General features: G+C 45.5%; 1 protein-coding gene across 1 annotated transcript in view; it reads right to left on the reverse strand.

Annotated features, from left to right (window-relative positions):
- Positions 1 to 12,906: 12,906 nt before the first annotated feature.
- TNNI3K (TNNI3 interacting kinase) overlaps positions 12,907 to 20,366 on the reverse strand; it is a 459,065-nt gene continuing 451,605 nt past the window's right edge. The window contains exon 25 of the mRNA XM_073592079.1: positions 12,907 to 15,386. Coding sequence (XP_073448180.1) covers positions 15,310 to 15,386 — 77 coding nt within the window. The 3' untranslated portion in view covers positions 12,907 to 15,309. The remainder of the gene's footprint in view (positions 15,387 to 20,366) is intronic.

The following is a 20,366-nucleotide window of genomic DNA, read 5'->3' on the forward strand; positions in this document are numbered from 1 at the left end:
GGCACCCTGAGAGATTACTGATCCCACCTGACAGGAAACACAATCAACAAAGAGGTTAAAACCCCCGCCCCTCCCTGTGCTCCTCAGTTGTGAAAAAGTATTGACCCACACCAGTGCACGAGAGTGAAACACCTTAAAACTCCATACATAACCAACATACCAAAAGAGCGGGTGGGAAGTAGGCCTGCCGTCCTGGAAGACTTCCCAGAAACACCGTTACCGGTAAGTGTAACTGGTCATTTTCTGAAGTTTTCTTCCAGGACAGCACCCTGAGAGAAAGCAAGTAGCTCAGGTCTACCTTAGGGCGGGACAACAGCTTGTAGGACCTTCCTACCAATTGCCAGATCCTGAGGTGACAGCAACTCCACCCTGTAGTGTCTCAGGAAGGTGCTCTGGCTTGTCCATGTAGCTGCTCTGCATATTTTCTCCACTGATGCTCCGGCCCTTTCTTCCCAAGAGGTCGCCAGAGACCGAGTAGAATGTGCTTTAAGGTCATTCGGGGCTGCCCTATCAGCCTGATCATAGGCTAAAGTTATAGTCTGCTTGATCTATCTTGTTATGGATGCTTTAGACGCTTGCTGACCCTTCTTCTGGCCAGAAAAAATAACTAATAAATGGCTGGACCTTCTAAACTCCTTTACTTTATCTAAATAAGCCAACAGACAATGTCTGACATCTAAACAATGAAAGGAACTTTCTCTTTCTGAGGATTGGTGCAAAATGAAGGAAGGACAATCTCTTGAGTTCTGTGGAGCTTAGAGGCAACCTTCGGGAGATACAGGTGGTCCTGCCAAGTACAACCCTGTCATCAAATAATAGAAAAAAGGGCTCTTTTATTGACAGAGCCTGAATGTCACTTATCCTCCTGGCCGTTGTAACCACCAGCAGGAAGGCTGTCTTTAGGGTAAGCAACTTAAGAGGGATAAGAGCTAACGGCTCAAACGGTGTCCTGGTTAGGGCTTCTAAGACTAACGTAAGGTCCCAGGGTGGAAACTTGCTCATCTGCACTGGGGACATTCTATCTATGGCTGACAAGAACCTTTTAATTAGGGGGTCCAGAGCCAACCTCCTGTCCAAAAAACAGGACAAGGAGGCAACCTGAACCCTAAGTGTCTTGGTTGCCAGCCCCTGATCTGCTCCATCCGGGAGAAAATCCAGGATGGCAGGGACCTCCTTGTAACGAGCCCCTTGCTTGCTCGGTTCCACTCTCCCGACACTCCTCTGCAGCTATTGAATCAGATTGCAATGTCTGATGGTTCGGTCATCCAATGCTCCGGGATTAGAACTACAGCTCTGTGCCGTTCTAACCCAGTTGTGATAACTCAGAACAAACACCAGGCAGGCTGTATGTAAGTTCAAACAGGACTATCCTTTATTGCAAAATACAGGCTTTTATACACTCAAAGTGGAGGTGCAGACCTCCTGCTCATATTACTCTAACAATACAGCTGTAACCTAATTAATCTAATTAACATGAGCTAATTAACTAATCCCTTTAGACAGCCTAGATGACTCAGACATGACTGTTAGGCCAGACTGGCCGTCTTGTTGTTCAGAAAATCCAATCAACATTATCACAATCAACATAGACTCTTCTTCACACAATAGCAGAGTTAATTAACACAAATACAATGGGGATCTAATGACTCTTAGATCCCATAGTAGACTTATTTACAATACACATTTTAGCAGACAATAGACAGACAGGTGTTGGAATTTACATCAGCATCTCCTAACAGTATCTGTCCCAGCATTATGAATCAGCCACTATTCCAATATGGCAAATCCAGGGTCCCCAGAGTCTGTGTGTCCTGGGGGACCAGGACTCGAATCTACAGTAATACCACTTCAAGGGTCCCCAGGCATACAGCTCACAAAGAGCACCGTTACCCCAAATGCAAGGGCCCAGGATTGATCAGCAAGAGGCTAGCATACAGTCCCCTCCAAAAGTCTCTCTCCTGGCTAGGTCTGTCACACTCCTGTTGGGAAGTTCCCTTCGCAAGAAGACTCCACAGACTTTTGCGTAAATATGCTTGGTACGCTCCCTACTCAAAAGAAGGTTGTCGATTACTCTCTCAAAACAACCCCTTTTTCGCAGGCTCTCCCTTTCAAGAGCCAAGCCGTCAGCCAGAAGAAGCCGGGATCTGGGTGGCAGACTGGGCCCTGAAGGAGAAGGTCCTGCTGGTCCGGAAGACGCTGAGGGGGAGCTATGGACCAATTTCCCAGGGAATGGTCAGTCTGCCCTCTGAGAGACTTAGCTTCTGCAATATCCTCAGGATCAGAACTAAGGGGGAAAGGCATATGCCAAGCGGAAGTCCCAAACTTGGGCCAGCGTGTCAACCCCCTCTGAACCCCTCTCTCTCTCGAGTGAGAAGAATCTCTTCACTCTCCTGTTCCCTCTGCGCACAAAGAGATCAATCTCTGGGTTGCCAAAGTGCCGGCACACAAGGGAGAATACTTCGGGGTTCAATTCCCACTCCCCCTGGTGAATCGGCTGCCGACTTAGGTAGTCCGCTTCGACATTGAATGCCCCCTTTATATGTACTGCTGAGATGGAGGGGATTCTCTGCTCTGCCCACTCGAGGAGCTCCAGAGCCAGGGTCAGAAGAGCGTGAGACCTGATGCCTCCCTGATGATTCAGGAATGCCACCGCTATTGCGTTGTCGGAAAGGATCTGGACCTCCCTGCCCCTGATTCTTTCCTCGAAGGCCTTTGAGGCCTCTCTTACCGCCAAGAGTTACCGGAAGTTGGAGGAAGTGCTCCTCTGACTCTGGCTCCAGGCGCCCTGGGCTCAAAGTTCCTCTAAGTGGGCCCCCCAACCCCAGGCGCTTGCATACGTTGCTACCCTGAGGGGTTGGAGTTGGGCCCAAAGGTGGCCCTCCTGCAAACTGTGATGATAGAGCCACCACTGTAGAGACTCCTTTACCCTTGCTGGAATGGGAACCTTGTTGTCCAGTGTTCCTCTTTTCCTGTCCCAGGAGGATAGGAAGAATTGCTGGAGAGTCCTGGAATTGAGCTGAGCCCATGAGACTGCTAGGATACAGGATGTCTTCAGCCCGAGAACTCTCATGACCCTTCTGTAAGAGACCTCTTCCACGTCTAGAAGGGACGCTACTGCTGAAATAAAGCCCTCTACCTTCCCCTGGGGCAAAACAAGCCTCTGTGCTGTTAAAACCATCAGGAACCCTAGATAGATCTTGGTCTAGGCAGGAATCAGTGAGGATCTCTACTGGCTAATGATCCACCTCAGGGATTCCAAGGTACTCATTACCTAGGCCAGGTTTGAGAGAAGGAGATCTCGATTCTGATTGTAAACCAGAATGTCGTTGAGATAGGGGATCAGCGTTACTCCTTGGAGATGAAGGAATGCAACCACCTCTGCCAGGATCTTTGTAAACACTCTCGGACTGGCTGCCAGTCCAAAGGGTAGGGCAGAAAACCCTAGAAAGGCCTGGTGCTCTGGAAAAATAGGGACGTGAAGATAGGCATCTGTCAAGTCTATCGTTATCATAAATACATCCTTCAGAAGGTGCTTTCTGAGAGTATAGACGCTTTCCATGCGGAGCCTTTTGTACCGCAGGAACGTATTTAACTTCCTTAGATTTATTATGAGGTGGTACTTTCCCGAGGGCTTTGGGACTACAAAGATGTGGGAATAAAATCCCTGCCCACACTGTCCTGCTGGTACTGGCACTATGACCCCTTGCTCTGCCAGCTGTCTGACACTGTGTAAGAGACCCACTGCTTTCTGAGGGTCCCTGGGTAAGTGGCTTAAAAGGAAACTTGGGGGAGGTGAGGAGAGAAACGCCAATCTGTAGCCCTCTCTTACAATCTGAAGGATGTGGGGACTCTGAGTAACATTTCCCACTGAGAGAGAAAGTGGGAAAGTCTTCCCCCTACCCTTACGTCACTTGGTATCCTTGTCGGCAGACTTCTGGCTGGGGAAGAGAAGACGCCCCTTCTGCTTGCCTTTGCCGACCTCCCAACGTCTATTAACAGTACCTTCCTTTTTATCTCTAAACCGGTTTTTAGCCTGGGAGCCTCGAAAAATGTTTCCCCTGTCCTTCTTGGGTTTAATGGGAAATTTCTTGCCTTTCTCTATAGACCTAGAAAGGGCCTGATCCAGCCCAGTGCCGAAGAGCAGGCAACCCTCAAATGGAAGACCACACAGCCGAGTTTTTTTTTTAAATTTATGGTTGAACTAGATGGACTTGTGTCTTTTTTTAACCTGACTAACTATGTAACTATGTAACCATCTGGTCCCTGATGTTGCCTGCATCCTCAAATGAGAGGTCGGATTGCTTGGACACCTGAGCCAGGGAAGCATCTAATCTAGGTGTCTTAAAGAATCTCTCTTCCTCTTCCTCCTTGAAGGGGCACCTACTTTTAAACTTCAAAAGTTTTCTTTCAGGCTCCTTCCACTCCCTCAGGATGATATCCTTAAGGGCTTGATGGACCGGGAGGACCTTGGATTGGGGCTTAACCAAGCCTCTATACATCCTATCTTGTGCGGACACCTGTGCTGCGAGTTCCTGAATCTCTTCTGATGCATACACTGCCCTAAGAAGGCTCTCCATATCATCGGCAGCAGAGATATGTCTGCCTGGTCTGGAGTCCTCCTCCTGCTCCTCCTGACTGTCCTCAGTGCCCTCATCAGAACCACTATGATCGGAGAATATAGCCTCCTCCTCAGAATCCTGAGAGGGGAGAGGTTTCAAGGGTTCTGGATGCCTGTGTCTGCTACCCTCTGCTCGGTTAGAAGAGGGGCGCTCCTGGGAGGAAGAACCCTCTCTGCTAGTGTGAGGTTCAGGGTCCCTAGCTTTGAGGGTTGCTTGGAAAGCTTTATGGGTCGTCAGCATTTCTGACTGAATGGAGAGAAAGTCTTTCATAACCTGAGAGGTTTCTTTCCCCGCTAGCTAGGATGTGCTTTGTTCATTTTGCATTTCAGAGGTCTAGACAAGGAGGTAGGTATTTATTCTATCACCATAACTTTGGAAACCTTTCCTAACTACAAGACCTGAGATAAATTTAAAAATCCTTGTTTTCTGGGTCAAATCCTGAATGTTCCTAGGTATGTCCACAATGCAGCCCGTGAATTATCCTACGTTTTGTAATTACCCACAATTCACTCTGCAAGAATTGGAATGGCTCTATAAGCGAGCCAGGCATAGCTTACAATAAAAAAGTGATTTCTGTTTATTCCAGGCAACTTGTGTTTTTTATTCTCTTTAGTAATCGTGGACAGAAAATGACTTAAGTACGCAGTCATCTGCAGTGTTTCCTCGGGTTCAGAACAAAGCCACCCTCTCCTTTTTACAGTAAAATCAATATAATGCGTGTACAACAATTTGATCTCAAGGAAAATTCTAGGAGGGATATTACTCATTGTGTAGGAGAGCCTGGTGGTGGTTTACACAAACTATTATCTATACAACTCCCCGCTGGCTTCTAAAAGTGTCTGCGAAGATCTTAAATTTAACATATTTGTACCAGGCCCATGCATTATTACTGGTTTTACTGCTATCTCTGCATTGGAACTCGGTATATAAAACGGTTTGTCATTGTAAATTGTAGGCAGGGTCAATGAAAAAAAAAAAAAAAAGGGGAAATAATAAACACCACCAAGTACGATAAAAAACAAAGTTTAAAGTATATGTAAAGCTTACCTGAATGACATTTAGTTTTCTAAAGCACTGTGTATCATAAACAAAATGGCATTTGTTTAAAAAAATAAATAATGCCTCCTCACTCCCTGTTTTAACCCCGCACTAGCACGCTGCAATCATGTGCTTTGCATGCAGTTGCAGGACACTTGTAGAGCAGCAGTATTCACTTGACTTTTTCAACAAGGGTATCATTTCTGCTATGGTTGTGAAGCACGGCATAGCAGTAGTGGTGGCATGTGTACACCCCTAGCCACTACCTGCATTGCTAAAGGGGGTAGCAGTTTGGCAGGCAGTAAAAACACTGCTCAACCATGGGTTTTTACATCCCCCATATTTATGGGTACATGAGCCCTAAGGACTCATTCATCCATGTATTCTGGCCTTGTGAATGAGTAAATTGTTCGCACAGCTGGAGCTGCCTGTTAGGGACGCAGTGGGTGTATGAACACAGCCACAGGTCCAAATTTGACAGGTGTGCAATTGTAGGGGAGTGGTCCTGATTGCACACTTTGTTTGGGGCTGTACATCCGCACTCACACACCTGTCACATATAGTGTAACATTTGCTGCCTGCGCATAAACAAACCAAGGGTCAATATCGGCTCAGTGTGAAACTCCCTCTTCTTTGTCAGTGCCACCTGTCAGTGCTAATCAGTGTTTCCAATCAGTTCCACCTGTCAGGGCCAATCAGTGCCGCCTAATATCAGTGCCAACCAATACCACCTATCGGTGCCAATCAGTGTTTCCAATCAGTGCCAGTGCTTGCAATCAGTGCCTATCAGTGCCACCTATCAGTGCCCATCAGTGCTGCCAATCAATGCCCATGAGTGTCAGCTATCAGTGCCTATCTGTGCTGCCAATTAGTGCCCATCAGGGCTGCCAATCAGTGCCACTAAATGCTGCCAATCAGTGCTGCCTATCAGTGCCATTAGTGCTGCCAATCAGGGCCAATCAGTGCTATTGGTGCCAATCAGTGCCAATCATTGCTGCCTGTCAGTGCTGCCAATCTGCCAAACTGAATGCAGGGATATGCTTTGATCATTTTGCATTTCAGAGGTCTAGACAAGGAGGTAGGTATTTATCAGTGTCAATCAGTGCCGCCTAATATCAGTGCCAACCAATACCACCTATCGGTGCCAATCAGTGCTTCCAATCAGTGCCTATCAGTGCCACCTATCAGTGCCCATCAGTGCTGCCAATCAATGCCCATGAGTGCCACATATCAGTGCCCATCTGTGCTGCCAATTAGTGCCCATCAGCGCTGCCAATCAGTGCCACTAAATGCTGCCAATCAGTGCTGCCTATCAGTGCCATTAGTGCTGCCAATCAGGGCCCATTAGTGCTGCCAATCAGTGCTTTCTATTAGTGCCAATAATTGCTGCCTGTCAGTGCTGCCAATCTTCCAAACTAAGTGCAGGGATGGGGCGATGAACTCAGCAGCCAGGCACATTGTCCATGGGGGGCCGGCCTGGTGGGGCACAACTGAAATCTGTTGATGTTTATTAATTCCACATGCCAATCTTTAGTATAATAGATAATCACCACACTACTATTTACAATAAACTACTGGAGGTAATAAAAAAAGTGTCAGTAAAAGGCCTGCCCCTAAGCACTGTTATGTGTTCCCACACCACAAAAAAAAAAAAAAAAAAAGGTGCAGCGCTAATGGTGGAATCCTCTAATGTATGGAAATCTCAATAGGCTTCAATATTACCACAATACCGGTCTCTGTGATACGCAACTGAAAATAAGACATACCGTATAAAATGAAACTTAGCAGGGATGGGGGAAACCCCTCCTATAGATATTGGCTATAAAAAAAAGTCTTCATCAGTTTAGGCCAATATGTATTCTGCTACATGATTTTGGTTAGAAAAAAAAAATCGCAATAAGTGTATATTAATTGGTTTGCGTAAAAGTTATAGCTTCTACAATATAGGGAATAGATTTTTGGCATTTTTAATCTGATAAATTAAATTTTAGTTATGATATAAAATAATGAATGTGGGGGCCTTTTGGTGGGCATGATTTTTTATTTTATTTTTTTTTTGGGGGGGGGGGGGTGCAGCATTTCATTCTTGGGCCGGCCCTGGAAGTTTAACCACTTCAGCCCCGGAAGGTTTTACCCCCTTCCTGACCAGAGCACTTTTTACAATTTGGCACTGCGTTGCTTTAACTGGTAATTGCGCGGTCATGCAGCGCTGTACCCAAACAAAATTTGCGTCCTTTTTTTCCCACAAATAGAGCTTTCTTTTGGTGCTATTTGATCACCGCGACCATTTTACAAATAAAAACAATATTTTTTACATTTTGCTATAATAAATATATCCAAAAATGTTTTTAAAAAACAAATGTCTTCATCGGTTTAGGCCAATATATATTCTTCTACATATTTTTGGTAAAAAAAATCGCAATAAGTGTATATTGATTGGTTTGCGCAAAAGTTATAGCGTCTACAATCTATGGGAAAGATTTATGGCATTATTATTATTTTTTTCTTTTTTTTTACTAGTAATGGCGGTGAGCTACGATTTCTAGCGGTATTGCGACGCACATATCGGACACTTTTGACACATTTTTGGGACAACTGACCCTTATACAGCGATCAGTGCTATAAAAACGCACTGATTACTGTGTAAATGACACTGGTAGGGAAGGGGTTAACACTAGGGGGCGATCAAGGGGTTAAATGTGTGTTCCCTCAGTGTCTTCTAACTGTATGGGGATAGGACTGAGTAGGAGAGGAGACACACCGCTGTTCCTACATAATAGGAACAAACAACATGTTTCCTTTCCTCTGACAGCACAGGGATTTGTGTGTTTACACACACAAATCCCAGTTCTGGCGCTCGTGCACACGATCACCGGCCACGTGCATTAGGTCCACGCAGTGCACCGGGCGCACGCCCTCTGGCGGCTCTTAAAGGAACCCAGTACCCATAAGGGGTTTCGCGCAGGGGATCCATTCTGCCCCTGTAAATAGACATGAGCCAGTCGGAAATCAGTTCAGGGAGGTCCACCATTCTGGTACAATAATTTTTATTGAAAAAAGTATAACATCATGACAAATGTTCACCCATGCAGGGGCGTAATTTGATGAGCATAACGATTATATAACATTGATAGGTGGGAAGTTCACCTTTCAATCTCTTCCAGTCAGCCAGGCTACCAGAGTTGATTGAAAAGTAAAAAATTCTGGTCCAGTTTGTAGCTGGATTAAAAAAACAAACAAAAAAAAACCAAGCAATCGTGAAGGTTCCAGTTGCCCAGAGGAGATGAGGATTCGGTTAACCTCTGTTCCTAGCAAAAAAAAAAATCAAAATCAGGTAATCTGTGCCCAGTGCTAAAGTTGAAGGAAAATAAAACTCAACAATCACAGGAATTTGGAGTCATGCAAGATGGAAAACCTCCAATCAATTATATTATTCATAAATCTGGAAGACTGGATGCTCTGTAGGCAGTGCTGTTTCTTGGCCTAGGCCGACAAGGCCCAGGCCTAGGGCGGCACTTTGAGGGGGGCGGCAAAAACCGCCCCCCCCCCGACCCGTCTTTCCGAGCCTCGGCTCCCGCGGCCACGTCCCGCACAAATACAGCGGCCGGCTTGCTATAGTGGGGCACGTGTAACTATTATGGGCAGTAAGTATATGCCGTGCTTGGCCGAGAGGGGGCGGGGGGGGCGCAACCTGACTGGCGGAGGCGGAGCCTTATGCTCCGCCCACACCCTCCTCCGTGCAGCGTTCTACTCTGCATCGTCTCCCAGGTCCGAGGCGAGGTCTATCGAAGAGGAGGCGGAGAATATCCTCACCTCCCTAATTATCACTGGAAGGATCGGGATGGCCCAGAATCGAGGAAGAGATCCAGAGATGGCTCATCCCACTGCAGGTAGGACAATGCTGAGCTCTCAGGATACTCCTCTGATTAGGTAAATGTATATCCATCCTCCCCCATACATAGAATGCTCTCCAAGTAGTCAGTGTTCCCCCTCCATGCAGTCATACATTAAACCCCACCCCCCTTCATGCAGTCATACATTACCACCCCCCTCCATGCAGTCATACATTACCCCCACCCCCCTCCATGCAGTCATACATTAAACCCCACCCACCTTCATGCAGTCATACATTAAACCCCACCCCCCTTCATGCAGTCATACATTACCACCCCCTCCATGCAGTCATACATTACCACCCCCCTCCATGCAGTCATACATTACCACCACCCCCCTCCATGCAGTCATACATTACCACCCCCTCCATGCAGTCATACATTACCACCCCCCTCCATGCAGTCATACATTACCACCACCCCCCTCCATGCAGTCATACAGTACCACCCCCCCTCCATGCAGTCATACATTACCCCCACCCCCCTCCATGCAGTCATACATTAACACCCCCCTCCATGCAGTCATACATTACCACCCCCTCCATGCAGTCATACATTACCCCCACCCCCCTCCATGCAGTCATACACTACCCCCACCCCCCTCCATGCAGTCATACATTACCACCCCCCTCCATGCAGTCATACATTACCCCTACCCCCCCTACATGCAGTCATACACTACCCCCACCCCCCTCCATGCAGTCATACATTACCCCCACCCCCCTCCATGCAGTCATACATTACCCCCACCCCCCTCCATGCAGTCATACATTACCCCCACCCCCCTCCATGCAGTCATACATTACCACCCCCTCCATGCAGTCATACATTACCCCCACCCCCCTCCATGCAGTCATACACTACCCCACCCCCCTCCATGCAGTCATACATTACCACCCCCCTCCATGCAGTCATACATTACCCCCACCCCCTACATGCAGTCATACACTACCCCCACCCCCCTCCATGCAGTCATACATTACCCCCACCCCCCTCCATGCAGTCATACATTGCTCTCTGATTCCCCTCACTCCTTGTGGTCACAAATCCCCCACACAGCTCCTGACTGCAAAACTTTTGTAATGTGTGCGAAGCAGCCAATCACATATAAGTGCTTAATATGGAAATTAATATACAGATCTTGTTGCAATAAAGTGATTGGTGCTGAAAACTCAGTAAACAGTCCTCATTCAGTGAAAGTTCATGTATTGCAAAGTTTGCATTGATTATAGCATGCATGGAGCACTTTGCACATGCTGAAATCAATGCAAACTTTTTAGTACATGAACTTTCACTGAATGAGGACTGTTTACTGAGTTTGCATTCATTTCAGCATTTGCAAAGTTCTCAATGCATGCTGAAATCAATGCATACTCATTAAAGAGGAGGTCCAACCCCATGAAAAAATTAAAAGTCAGCAGCTACAAATACTGTAGTTGCTGACTTTTAATATTAGGACACTTATTGGTCCAGGGAGACTGTGATGTCAGCACCCCAGCTGATTTTTGGATCAGCTCTCGGGTGCTGCCGCCACCGTACATGTTAAGGGAAACCGGCAGTGAAACTACATAGTTGATTCCATACTGCACATGTGCAAAGAAAGCTGCGCTTTCTGAATGGCCTGGCGGCAGAGGAAGGAGGAGGAGGGCCGAACTTCCAAGGGATGGCACGGTCTCCTGGAAGTGGGAAAGGGTACCTGTCAAAAACAGGTACCCGGTCCCCCCCTCCCCCCTGAAAGGTGCCAAATGTGGCACCGGAGGGGGGAGGAAGCAGATAAGCAGAGCTTCCATGTTTGGGTGGAACTCCGCTTTATGATATATGCTACACTGATAGGCTGCACTGATGGCCACTGAGAAGCTGCACCATTGGGCTGGGCACCGATGAGGCAGTGCTGCACTGATGGGCACTGACAGCCACTAATGAGGCCACATTCTTAAGCTGCACTGATAAAAGGCACTGAAGGGGTATGGTTTACAGATGACAGGGCGGGTCTTAAACAGTAAGGGGTGTGGCCTTGACAGGAAGGGGTGTGTGATTTAAATTAGGGGGCGCCCGCATTTAGTCAGGCCTAGGGCAGCACAAAACCTAAATACACCACTGTCTGTAGGTTTATCAGACAACTACTTGTCCCAATTCATCCTCAATTCCTCTACCAGTTTCAGTACCTCCCCTTCGGTCTGTACATCTCCCTCAGGATATTTACAAAGGTCTTACAGTCTGCAATAGCGACGGGAAAAATTCAGTAGAACTTCCACAAGGGAATATCCATCCTCTGATAGAGAAAGTCAAAGGTGCTGTGGAAGTGAAATCTCTTGCAGCAGAACAGTGCCGGAGTATCCTTGGTTCTTCGTAACTGACCAATTGTTTTCGGATGGAACATAAGACCCCAGCTAGAAAGGTTGGGGGACGCATTTCTAAGAGCAGGCTGCTCAAAGTCATGGGATGTTAAGCTTATGAGGCATAGTATTGAATGCTCTTGAACTGAGTAGTGTTCAACGCACTTCTGTCTTTCACTCCTTTTTAGAAAGAGGAACAAGGTTTGTACTGTGTCTAGACAGCAGTGGAAGGGTAGAATTCTTAGACTGTCAGTGGAACTTCCTGTATCAATAATTGCAAATATACCATTTTGGCTTAGGATGCTCTAGTGTCTGTCTCTCCTATACTTAAACATTGAGTCCCCACTGCTGCTTCCAGTGATGACGGATTTGCTCTCATCCAGAGACTACTTTTGATGGCATGGAAGTTGAGAGGTGGAGGCTACCAAGTCAAGGGTGCTCAGTGCAGGTAGCGCCTACCTTGTGTCAATCCAGAGAGGACTTCATGAATAACACCTACCAAAGAATATGGGAAAATTATGCAGATCTCCCCAGCAAAAGCCTGGAGGTCCTTTATCACCTAAACCAGCCAAGGTTCCACAGTTCCTAAAACTGGGGCTGAACAGGGGCCTAGGTTCAAATATGTTTTAAAGTTCAAAGTTCAGCCTTGTCTGCACTTACAAGGGTTTAAGGAGTCATTAACCCTTTAGTGATGCAATTCTTAAAAAGGCTTCTATGAAGTTATAGACCTCCCAACTTGACTGTGATTCTCATTTCTATCAAGGCCTCATTTCTATCCTACAGAATTTGCTACACTCTGCAATCTAACCCTGAAGACCGTATTTCTGGTTGCTACAACCTCTGTGAAAAAGGGTGTCAGAACGGCAGGCTTTGTACTTAAGGAGCCTCACCTAACGTTCTACCCGGACAGAATAGTCCTAAAACTCCAGACTGCTTTTATCCATGGGGTGTCTTTCTCCTTCGAATTTAACCAGGAAGTCAATTTACCATCTTTCTTGGATGTTGAGCCAACTCTGGTGACCTGCTTGGCAGCTACCTTTTCATTCAGGAAGGCTAAAATCTGTACTTGGGTCCAGCGTGGCTTAAGGCAGGGTCAGTCAGCATCAACACGTTCAGTCACATTCTAGATTAAGACAATTAAAAGAGCCTACTCTTCACAAGACCTTCCTGTTTCGGAGGTCTTAAGAGCACATTCAACTAGGGCAGTGCCAGCCCTGTGGACAGCTCAGTGCTGAGTCTCCTGAGGCTATTTGCAAGGCTATTTGCAAGTCAGCAATATGGTCCTCCCAGGACACCTTCATTACACTTTAATGGGTGAATCCGGCTCACGACAGTAAGATTTGGGAAATTCATGGTGCATATTTACGCTACTGATTACAAAAGTTTTCTTGCACCCTCCTGTATGGCGAGTTAGTCCCCATTGTATGCTGCCATGATGCACCAGGAAAACGGAAAATGGTATACTCACCTTTCCATAATTTTCCTTTCCTGGTGCATCTTCATGGCAGCATACAGATGCCCACCCAAATGGTGAGAGTTACAGAGAATGCTGTGAGCCGGGTATGTCTTTGATTTATAGTTAACCAGTCCTATCAGATTGTGGGGGCGGAGTCACAACCCATTGTATGCTGCCATGGAGATGCATCAGGAAAGGAAAATTACAGAATGATGAGTATACAATTAATCCGTTTCACTGCTTTTGCAAACCAATAAGACATCCTTGCTGTTTATTGAATTGAATTTGTTTATCCAACATAAGTGTTCCACTGCTCCATAGGGCTGTCTTATCCAGCGGCTGCCCCTGGGCACTGCCCAGAGGCCCCAGGTTCACATGGGGCCCCATCAGGGCCAGCTTTGACCTTGGAGGATGCTGCTGGCAGTACTGAGGTCAGGTGACATGGTAACCATTACTGTACTGCACACCAGTACTACCACTCTAGTTTAGTTAGCAGCGGGGCTGAACGAGTGGACACTGGCCCGGCGGCATCTTCTGCTTTCCATCTCCGTCCTGTCATTGTCACCGGCTCTGCTCCTTCTCAGCGGGCGGCTCCGCTTTCCCCCGCCACCCAGCCAGGAGTCCGTGGCTGGGAACAGGTACACATCTCCAAGCTGAGCCGTTAGTGCCACCACTTTCATTGCCAGCTCTGTCTCCACCCGCCTCCCAGCCAGGAGTCTTTGGCTGGGAGCGGGTGCACTCAGATGATTCGTCAAGCTAGATGGAACTGGAACCCAATGAAGGATCTGTCTGAAGACTTCCTCTGGGGTCCTGGGAAAGCTAAGAATTCCAGATCTTGTGAGAAGTTGCTTCAGTGCAGTGCAAAAGTGTCTTTGGGGGAGAATTTGGATCTTTGGTTTTCTCTGAGTCCTGGGAGAAGGCCCAGAAACATCAAACTTACCAGAAGCACACGATCACCCCTCCACCTACTATTAGTCTTCTGACGGATCCTTCATTGGGATCCAGTTCCATCTAGCTTGGCGTATCATCTGAGTCCTAGGCTTCCAGCCAATACGTATTCCATTGATCCATCCTCGCTGACAAGTGGATCTACCGTGTTTGGATCGATTGCCCTCCGGGTTCCAGTCTTATCCTGGTTGGTACAGCATCTGATTCCCAGGCTTTCGGCCAATACGAGCTTGATTGACCCGCTGCTGCTGGCAAGTGGGCCCACCTTATCTGGTAAGAGTAAATATTTACATCTCTTTGATAGAAGAATTTTCCGTTTTGACAGCTCCATGACCAGTCCATTTCATCTCACCATATCAGTATTAAGGAAGTTCACTACATTGGTGTTCCTATTTGGTTTTTTTACTTTTTGGACTTTATCTCCATTTGAATTTTTTTTGTACATGCTGTTATTGTGTTTATATATCGCACGTTTATATTTAAATACTTTCAATGTATTACTGTCACACTGTTCTATGAGAAATTTTAGCGCTACACTTTTTTTCATATATATTTTGACTTTGTTTTAGTGTTAGCAGCTTCACTCACATTGGTTTAGCACAGTAATTTCCCCAATTTTCTCACATGCATTAAGATTGCCCTGCGCCTGAGCTCATCCTAATGAACAGATACAATCTACCATAAGTGGACAGACACTATACTTTGATCAGACAACGTAAGATATTGCAAAACACAAACAGGGAGTAAAACAAAACTCAGGTGGAATCAATTGATATGATAACTGTTAGTTAAAGCTTCATCTTTTTTTTTTTTTTTTCCTGCCAGGTGAAAATTGATAAAGTCTCACAGTCTCTCTCATGTAATAAAAAAGAACAAAACAAGAACATAAAAATGAATTATCTGACATAAATAAAAGAAGAGAGAATCTTTGTGTGTAAACACTTCCCCCTGGGCTGTCAGGTGGCGCTGCGTTTGCCCTTTTACTGGGATCTCGCCACCGCCTTTAACGGCTCCATCTGTCAGTTACTGTCTTCGAAACTGCTGCTCCTGCAGCAACTATGAAATCGCATAGTGCTCATGGGATCAGACACGTAACCTGTCAAATGAAAAGAAGTAAAATAAATGCAATGTCCTCCATGCGGGTTTATGTAAAAATAGACAGCTGTGTATTCTGGCAGACAACAATAAACCTAATACTGACGGGTCAGTCTACTACAGAAGTGGTATTTCACAGGGTGACCCCCCCCCCTCCTTCCCACACACACATACTAAATTTTTATATAATTCTCTATTGGTGACATGTCAGCACACAAGTGCTCAGATACACCTGGCAGGAACAATATTCACCTTCTTGCACACATACACCAAAAAAAAATGCTGCATTTTTAGGCATTGTGGCATTTTTTAAATGCAGCCCATTGGTTTTAATGAGCCTGTGCACACAGGAACATAATTTTGCATTGAAAAAAAAAGATAAAAATCTGCAAATCTGTGCTGCTGATCTGTATTTTTATGAGCATACACGCAAATATGTGCATAGGCCACACTCCCTTGAATAAAATCAAACTAGAAGGATTTTTACGACATGCAAAAACGCACAAGTGCTATACAGCCCATCCTCACTTTTTTTTTTCTGCCAGGTATGTCTCATGTTCATGCATCAGTACAGTGTGCAAATAACATAAGGGGCACTGCCTTGCTAGAAGCCTATGCTGTATTATACAGAAATGCAGCAGAAGAAGGGAGATTTTGTGTAAATAAGTAGAAAATCCATATACTTTAGCTGGAAATCTGGCCATGGAAGCCCATTAGTCTCCTATATGACTGATTTATCCCACTAATGAATAATAATTACAAAAATAATGTAAGGCTAAGGTTAGAACTTGTAGGGTGGCTTTAATAAGGCTGTTCACTTAGGTCCAAAATACACTTTAAGAATAGAAAAGTATTCATACACATTGAAATTTTCCACATTTTCTCATGTTACAACCAAAAACGTAAATATATTTTATTGGGATTTTATGTGATAGACCAACACAAAGTGGCACCGAATTGTGAAGTAGAAGGAAAATGATAAATGTTTTTCAAAATTTTTTTAGTAAGTAAATATCTGAAAAGTGTATCGTGCATTTGTATTCAGCCCCCTTTACTCTGATACCCCTAACTAAAATCTATTGGAACCAACTGCTTTCTGACGTCGCCTAATTAGTAAAATAGAGTCCACCTGTGTGTAATTTAATCTCAGTATAAATACAGCTGTTCTGTGAAGAGGTTTTTTAGAGAACCTTAGTGAACAAACAGCATCATGAAGGGCAAGGAACACACTAGACAGGTCAGGGATAAAGTTGTGGAGAAGTTTAAAGCAGGGTTAGGTTATAAAAAAATATCCCAAACTTTGAATATCTTAATCCATCATCCAAAAATGGAAAGAGTATAGCACAACCCAAACTACCAAACTACCAAGACATGGCCGTCCACCTAAACTGACAGGCCGGGCAAGGAGAGCATTAATCAGAGAAGCAGCCAAGAGGCCCATGGTAACTCTGGAGAAGTTGCAGAGATCCACAGCTCAGGTGGGAGAATCTGTCCACAGGACAACTATTAGTCGTGCTCTCCACAAATCTGGCCTTTATGGAAGAGTGGCAAGGAGAAAGCCATTGTTGAAAGAAAGCCATAAGAAGTCCCATTTGCAGTTTGCGAGAAGCCATGTGGGGGACACAGCAAACATGTGTCAGATGAGACCAAAAATTTTACTTTTTGGCCTAAAAGCAAAACGCTATGTGTGGCGGAAAACTAACACTGCACATCACCCTGAACACACCATCCCCACCATGAAACATGGTGGTGGCAACATCATGTTGCTGGGATGCTTTTCTTCAGAAGGGTCAGGGAAGCTGGTAACAATTGATGGGAAGATGGATGGAGCCAAATACAGGGTAATCCTTTATTTATTTTTATTTTTTAACAGATAAGTTTTTATTTGTCTCCAAGAGGAGAAACATGGCATACAAATTAACAGTACAGTACACATACGCAAAATACAATGTACAATCAATCTTCCAGGTCATAGTACTGTAAGTACAAAGTATAAAATAATACCATCAGTAATCTGTTGAAAAGGGTTTCAAGTTATACGGTTATTCACCTATTATTGCTATTTCCAGGTCTGACAATAGATGGTATTGATCTTCCTGTACTGAGGGGGGGGGGGGGGTAGGTAGGAGATCGTAGGGGACAGTAGATTAGCAGTGGGGGGTGGAGGGGGGGGTGACAGAAAGTACACCACAATGAAGAGGGGCAAAACAATCTCCCAAGGCTCATTCACCCTCCCTTGCTCTCCTCGACTTCATGGGGTCCTCAGCCTATCTCCAGTGTTCAGCTCTTAGTCCAGTTACCCCATATCTTCTCAAATTTTTTGTGAAATTTTGGACTGATATATGTGAGTTTGTATAGTGGTAGGATAGAGTCGACCATGGCTCTCCATTGTGAAATGGTGGGAGGTTCTGGTTGCTTCCAATTAAGTAGGATAGCTTTCCTAGCGTAGAATGTTGCATAGAATATGAACAGCTGTTTGTGTGAACTCGGTGTGATATTATCACAGATACCTAGCAGGAGAATAAGCGGATCTAAACCTATTGACAAGCCTTCAACTAAGTTGATCATAGAGCCTACATCCAACCAGAACTTTTGTATGAGAGGGCAGGACCAAACCACATGGAAGAAGGTGCCCAATTCAGTGGTACATTTTGGGCATCTGTCAGATTGTGTAGGGTATATTCTCGAGAGTCTTTGTGGGGTATAGTACGCTCTGTGTATGAATTTGAGCTAAATGAATCTGTCTCTAGCAGAAATCATTAAGGGGATATATTGTTGGATCCCTTCCTCCCAGTCATCATCCTTCAAGGCAGGTATATCTTCTTTCCATTTCTGAAACAATTTGGTCCTTCCGCCGGAATCCTCACAGGATATCCGCAGGTATAATGAGGAGAGGATGCGATCTGCGTTGTTGGAGATCAGGAAGCTCCCCACCCCATGTGATTTAAGGGAAACCCCTATGGGGAATTGTGCTTGCACTGCGTGGCGTAGCTGCAGGTATCGGAATAGCATTCTGGATGGGAGCTGAAAGGTGTCTCGTAAGGAGTCAAATGAAAGCAGCGTACCTTCCAGCATAATGTGTTGTATAATTTTGATATCATACCGAGACCCAGAGAGCTGGGTCAAGGATGGTCTGTAAGTGATGCAGCTTAGAGTTGCCTCATAGTGGTGTGTATGGAGAGATGGTATTGGCCTTGTTAAGCTTAGCTGACATATGTTCCCACACTTGGACCTTCATTTGCATCGAGGTGGTCATTAAATACAGGGTAATCTTAGAAGAAAACCTGTTAGAGTCTGCAAAAGACCTGAGACCAGTGGCGGCCTGTCCATTAGGGGATCCTGGGTACCGCTCCCTCTCTCCTCACCACCCCACTATATGCAATGGATAGATTCATGCATGAATCTATCCATTGCCGCCGCAGCCGCCCCCCATTTTCATGCGTCCGGCCCCTTTCAGGTCACCGGTCGCATGAATTAGAGCAGCCAGGTTTTTTTCTTGAAGCACCTGATTAGAGCCAGAGGTTTTATTAGGCTTCAAAATGCGCCTCTGATCCCACCCAGGCGTGTTACAACAGCGAATGAATATTTGCTGTTGTAACACTGATCCTCCTCCCGGCCAATCGGGTAGCGGGTCTTATACGAATCACGTGATTGGCTGAAAGGACAGGCGCTCCTAGGAGGAAGCGAGGAGGAGAAGAGCCCATGCATGGATACCCTGTCCTCGCTGCTGCTCCTCGGATGCCCGATCCCCGCCGCTCCTCGGACGTCTAGATGGGGTGCCGGTGGACTGACCAGCAGACAGCGGCGGGGGGTTTGAGTTGCCGCAGGGGGGGGATTCGGTTGTTTGCCACCCCCCAAACAAAAACCCACCAGCCGTCACTGCTTGAGACTGGGGCGGAGGTTCACCTTTCAGCAGGGCAACAACCCTAAACATACAGCCAGAGCTACAATGAAATGGTTTAGTTCAAAGCATATTCATGTGTTATGCTGTATACACGGTCGGATTTTCCGACGGAAAATGTGTGATAGGACCTTGTTGTCGGAAATTCCGACCGTGTGTAGGCTCCATCACACATTTTCCATTGGATTTTCCGACACACAAAGTTTGAGAGCAGGCTATAAAATTTTCCGACTACAAAATCCGTTGTCGGAATTTCCGATCGTGTGTACACAAACCCAACGCACAAAGTACCACGCATGCTCAGAATAAATAAAGAGATGAAAGCTATTGGCTACTGCCCCGTTTATAGTCCCAACGTATGTGTTTTACGTCACCGCGTTCGGGGCTGAATACAAATGTACACCACACTTTTCACATATTTATTTGTAAAAAATTTGAAAATCATTTATCATTTTCCTTCCACTTCACAATTATGTGCCACTTGTTGGTCTATCACATAAAATCCCAATAAAATACGTTTACGTTTTTGGTTGTAACATGACAAAATGTGGAACATTTCAAGAGGTATGAATACTTTTTCAAGGCACGTTATATCTATTTCTACTGTAATTATAATTAGTGACCTTGGTGCTGGTTACAGTCCTAAAGATTGTTTAGATTCCCATTATTTGATCCCTAGCACACAAAAACCAACAGAAGAGGAAGCAATAGTTTTCTGGATGTCGAAAATCAACATTCAAACAACCTCTAAAGCTAGAATGGAGATCTGAACATGCCTGAGCATATGTAAAAAAAAAAAAAAAACTCTGAATATAGCAAACAATATAATAAAAGAGGAAGCCAATAGGCATGAAGCACCACAGCAAGCAAATTTAGTGCTCTGTTGCAAATTGATACTCACACCTGAAAGTACAGCAATTGCCTCAACTGACACCATACCCCACGACCCCTCACCTCCATACCCCACCCTTCTTCTCTCTTCTTTTTCTATTCCTCTTACCCTTTTTAATATTCCTATTTCCATATTTTTTTCATTCTCATTTACATCAGCAGATTTTGAGGATAAGACATTACGATTGT

This window comes from Aquarana catesbeiana, linkage group LG07, assembly GCF_042186555.1.
Source record: "Aquarana catesbeiana isolate 2022-GZ linkage group LG07, ASM4218655v1, whole genome shotgun sequence".
In the NCBI taxonomy this organism is placed as follows: Eukaryota; Metazoa; Chordata; class Amphibia; order Anura; family Ranidae; genus Aquarana; species Aquarana catesbeiana.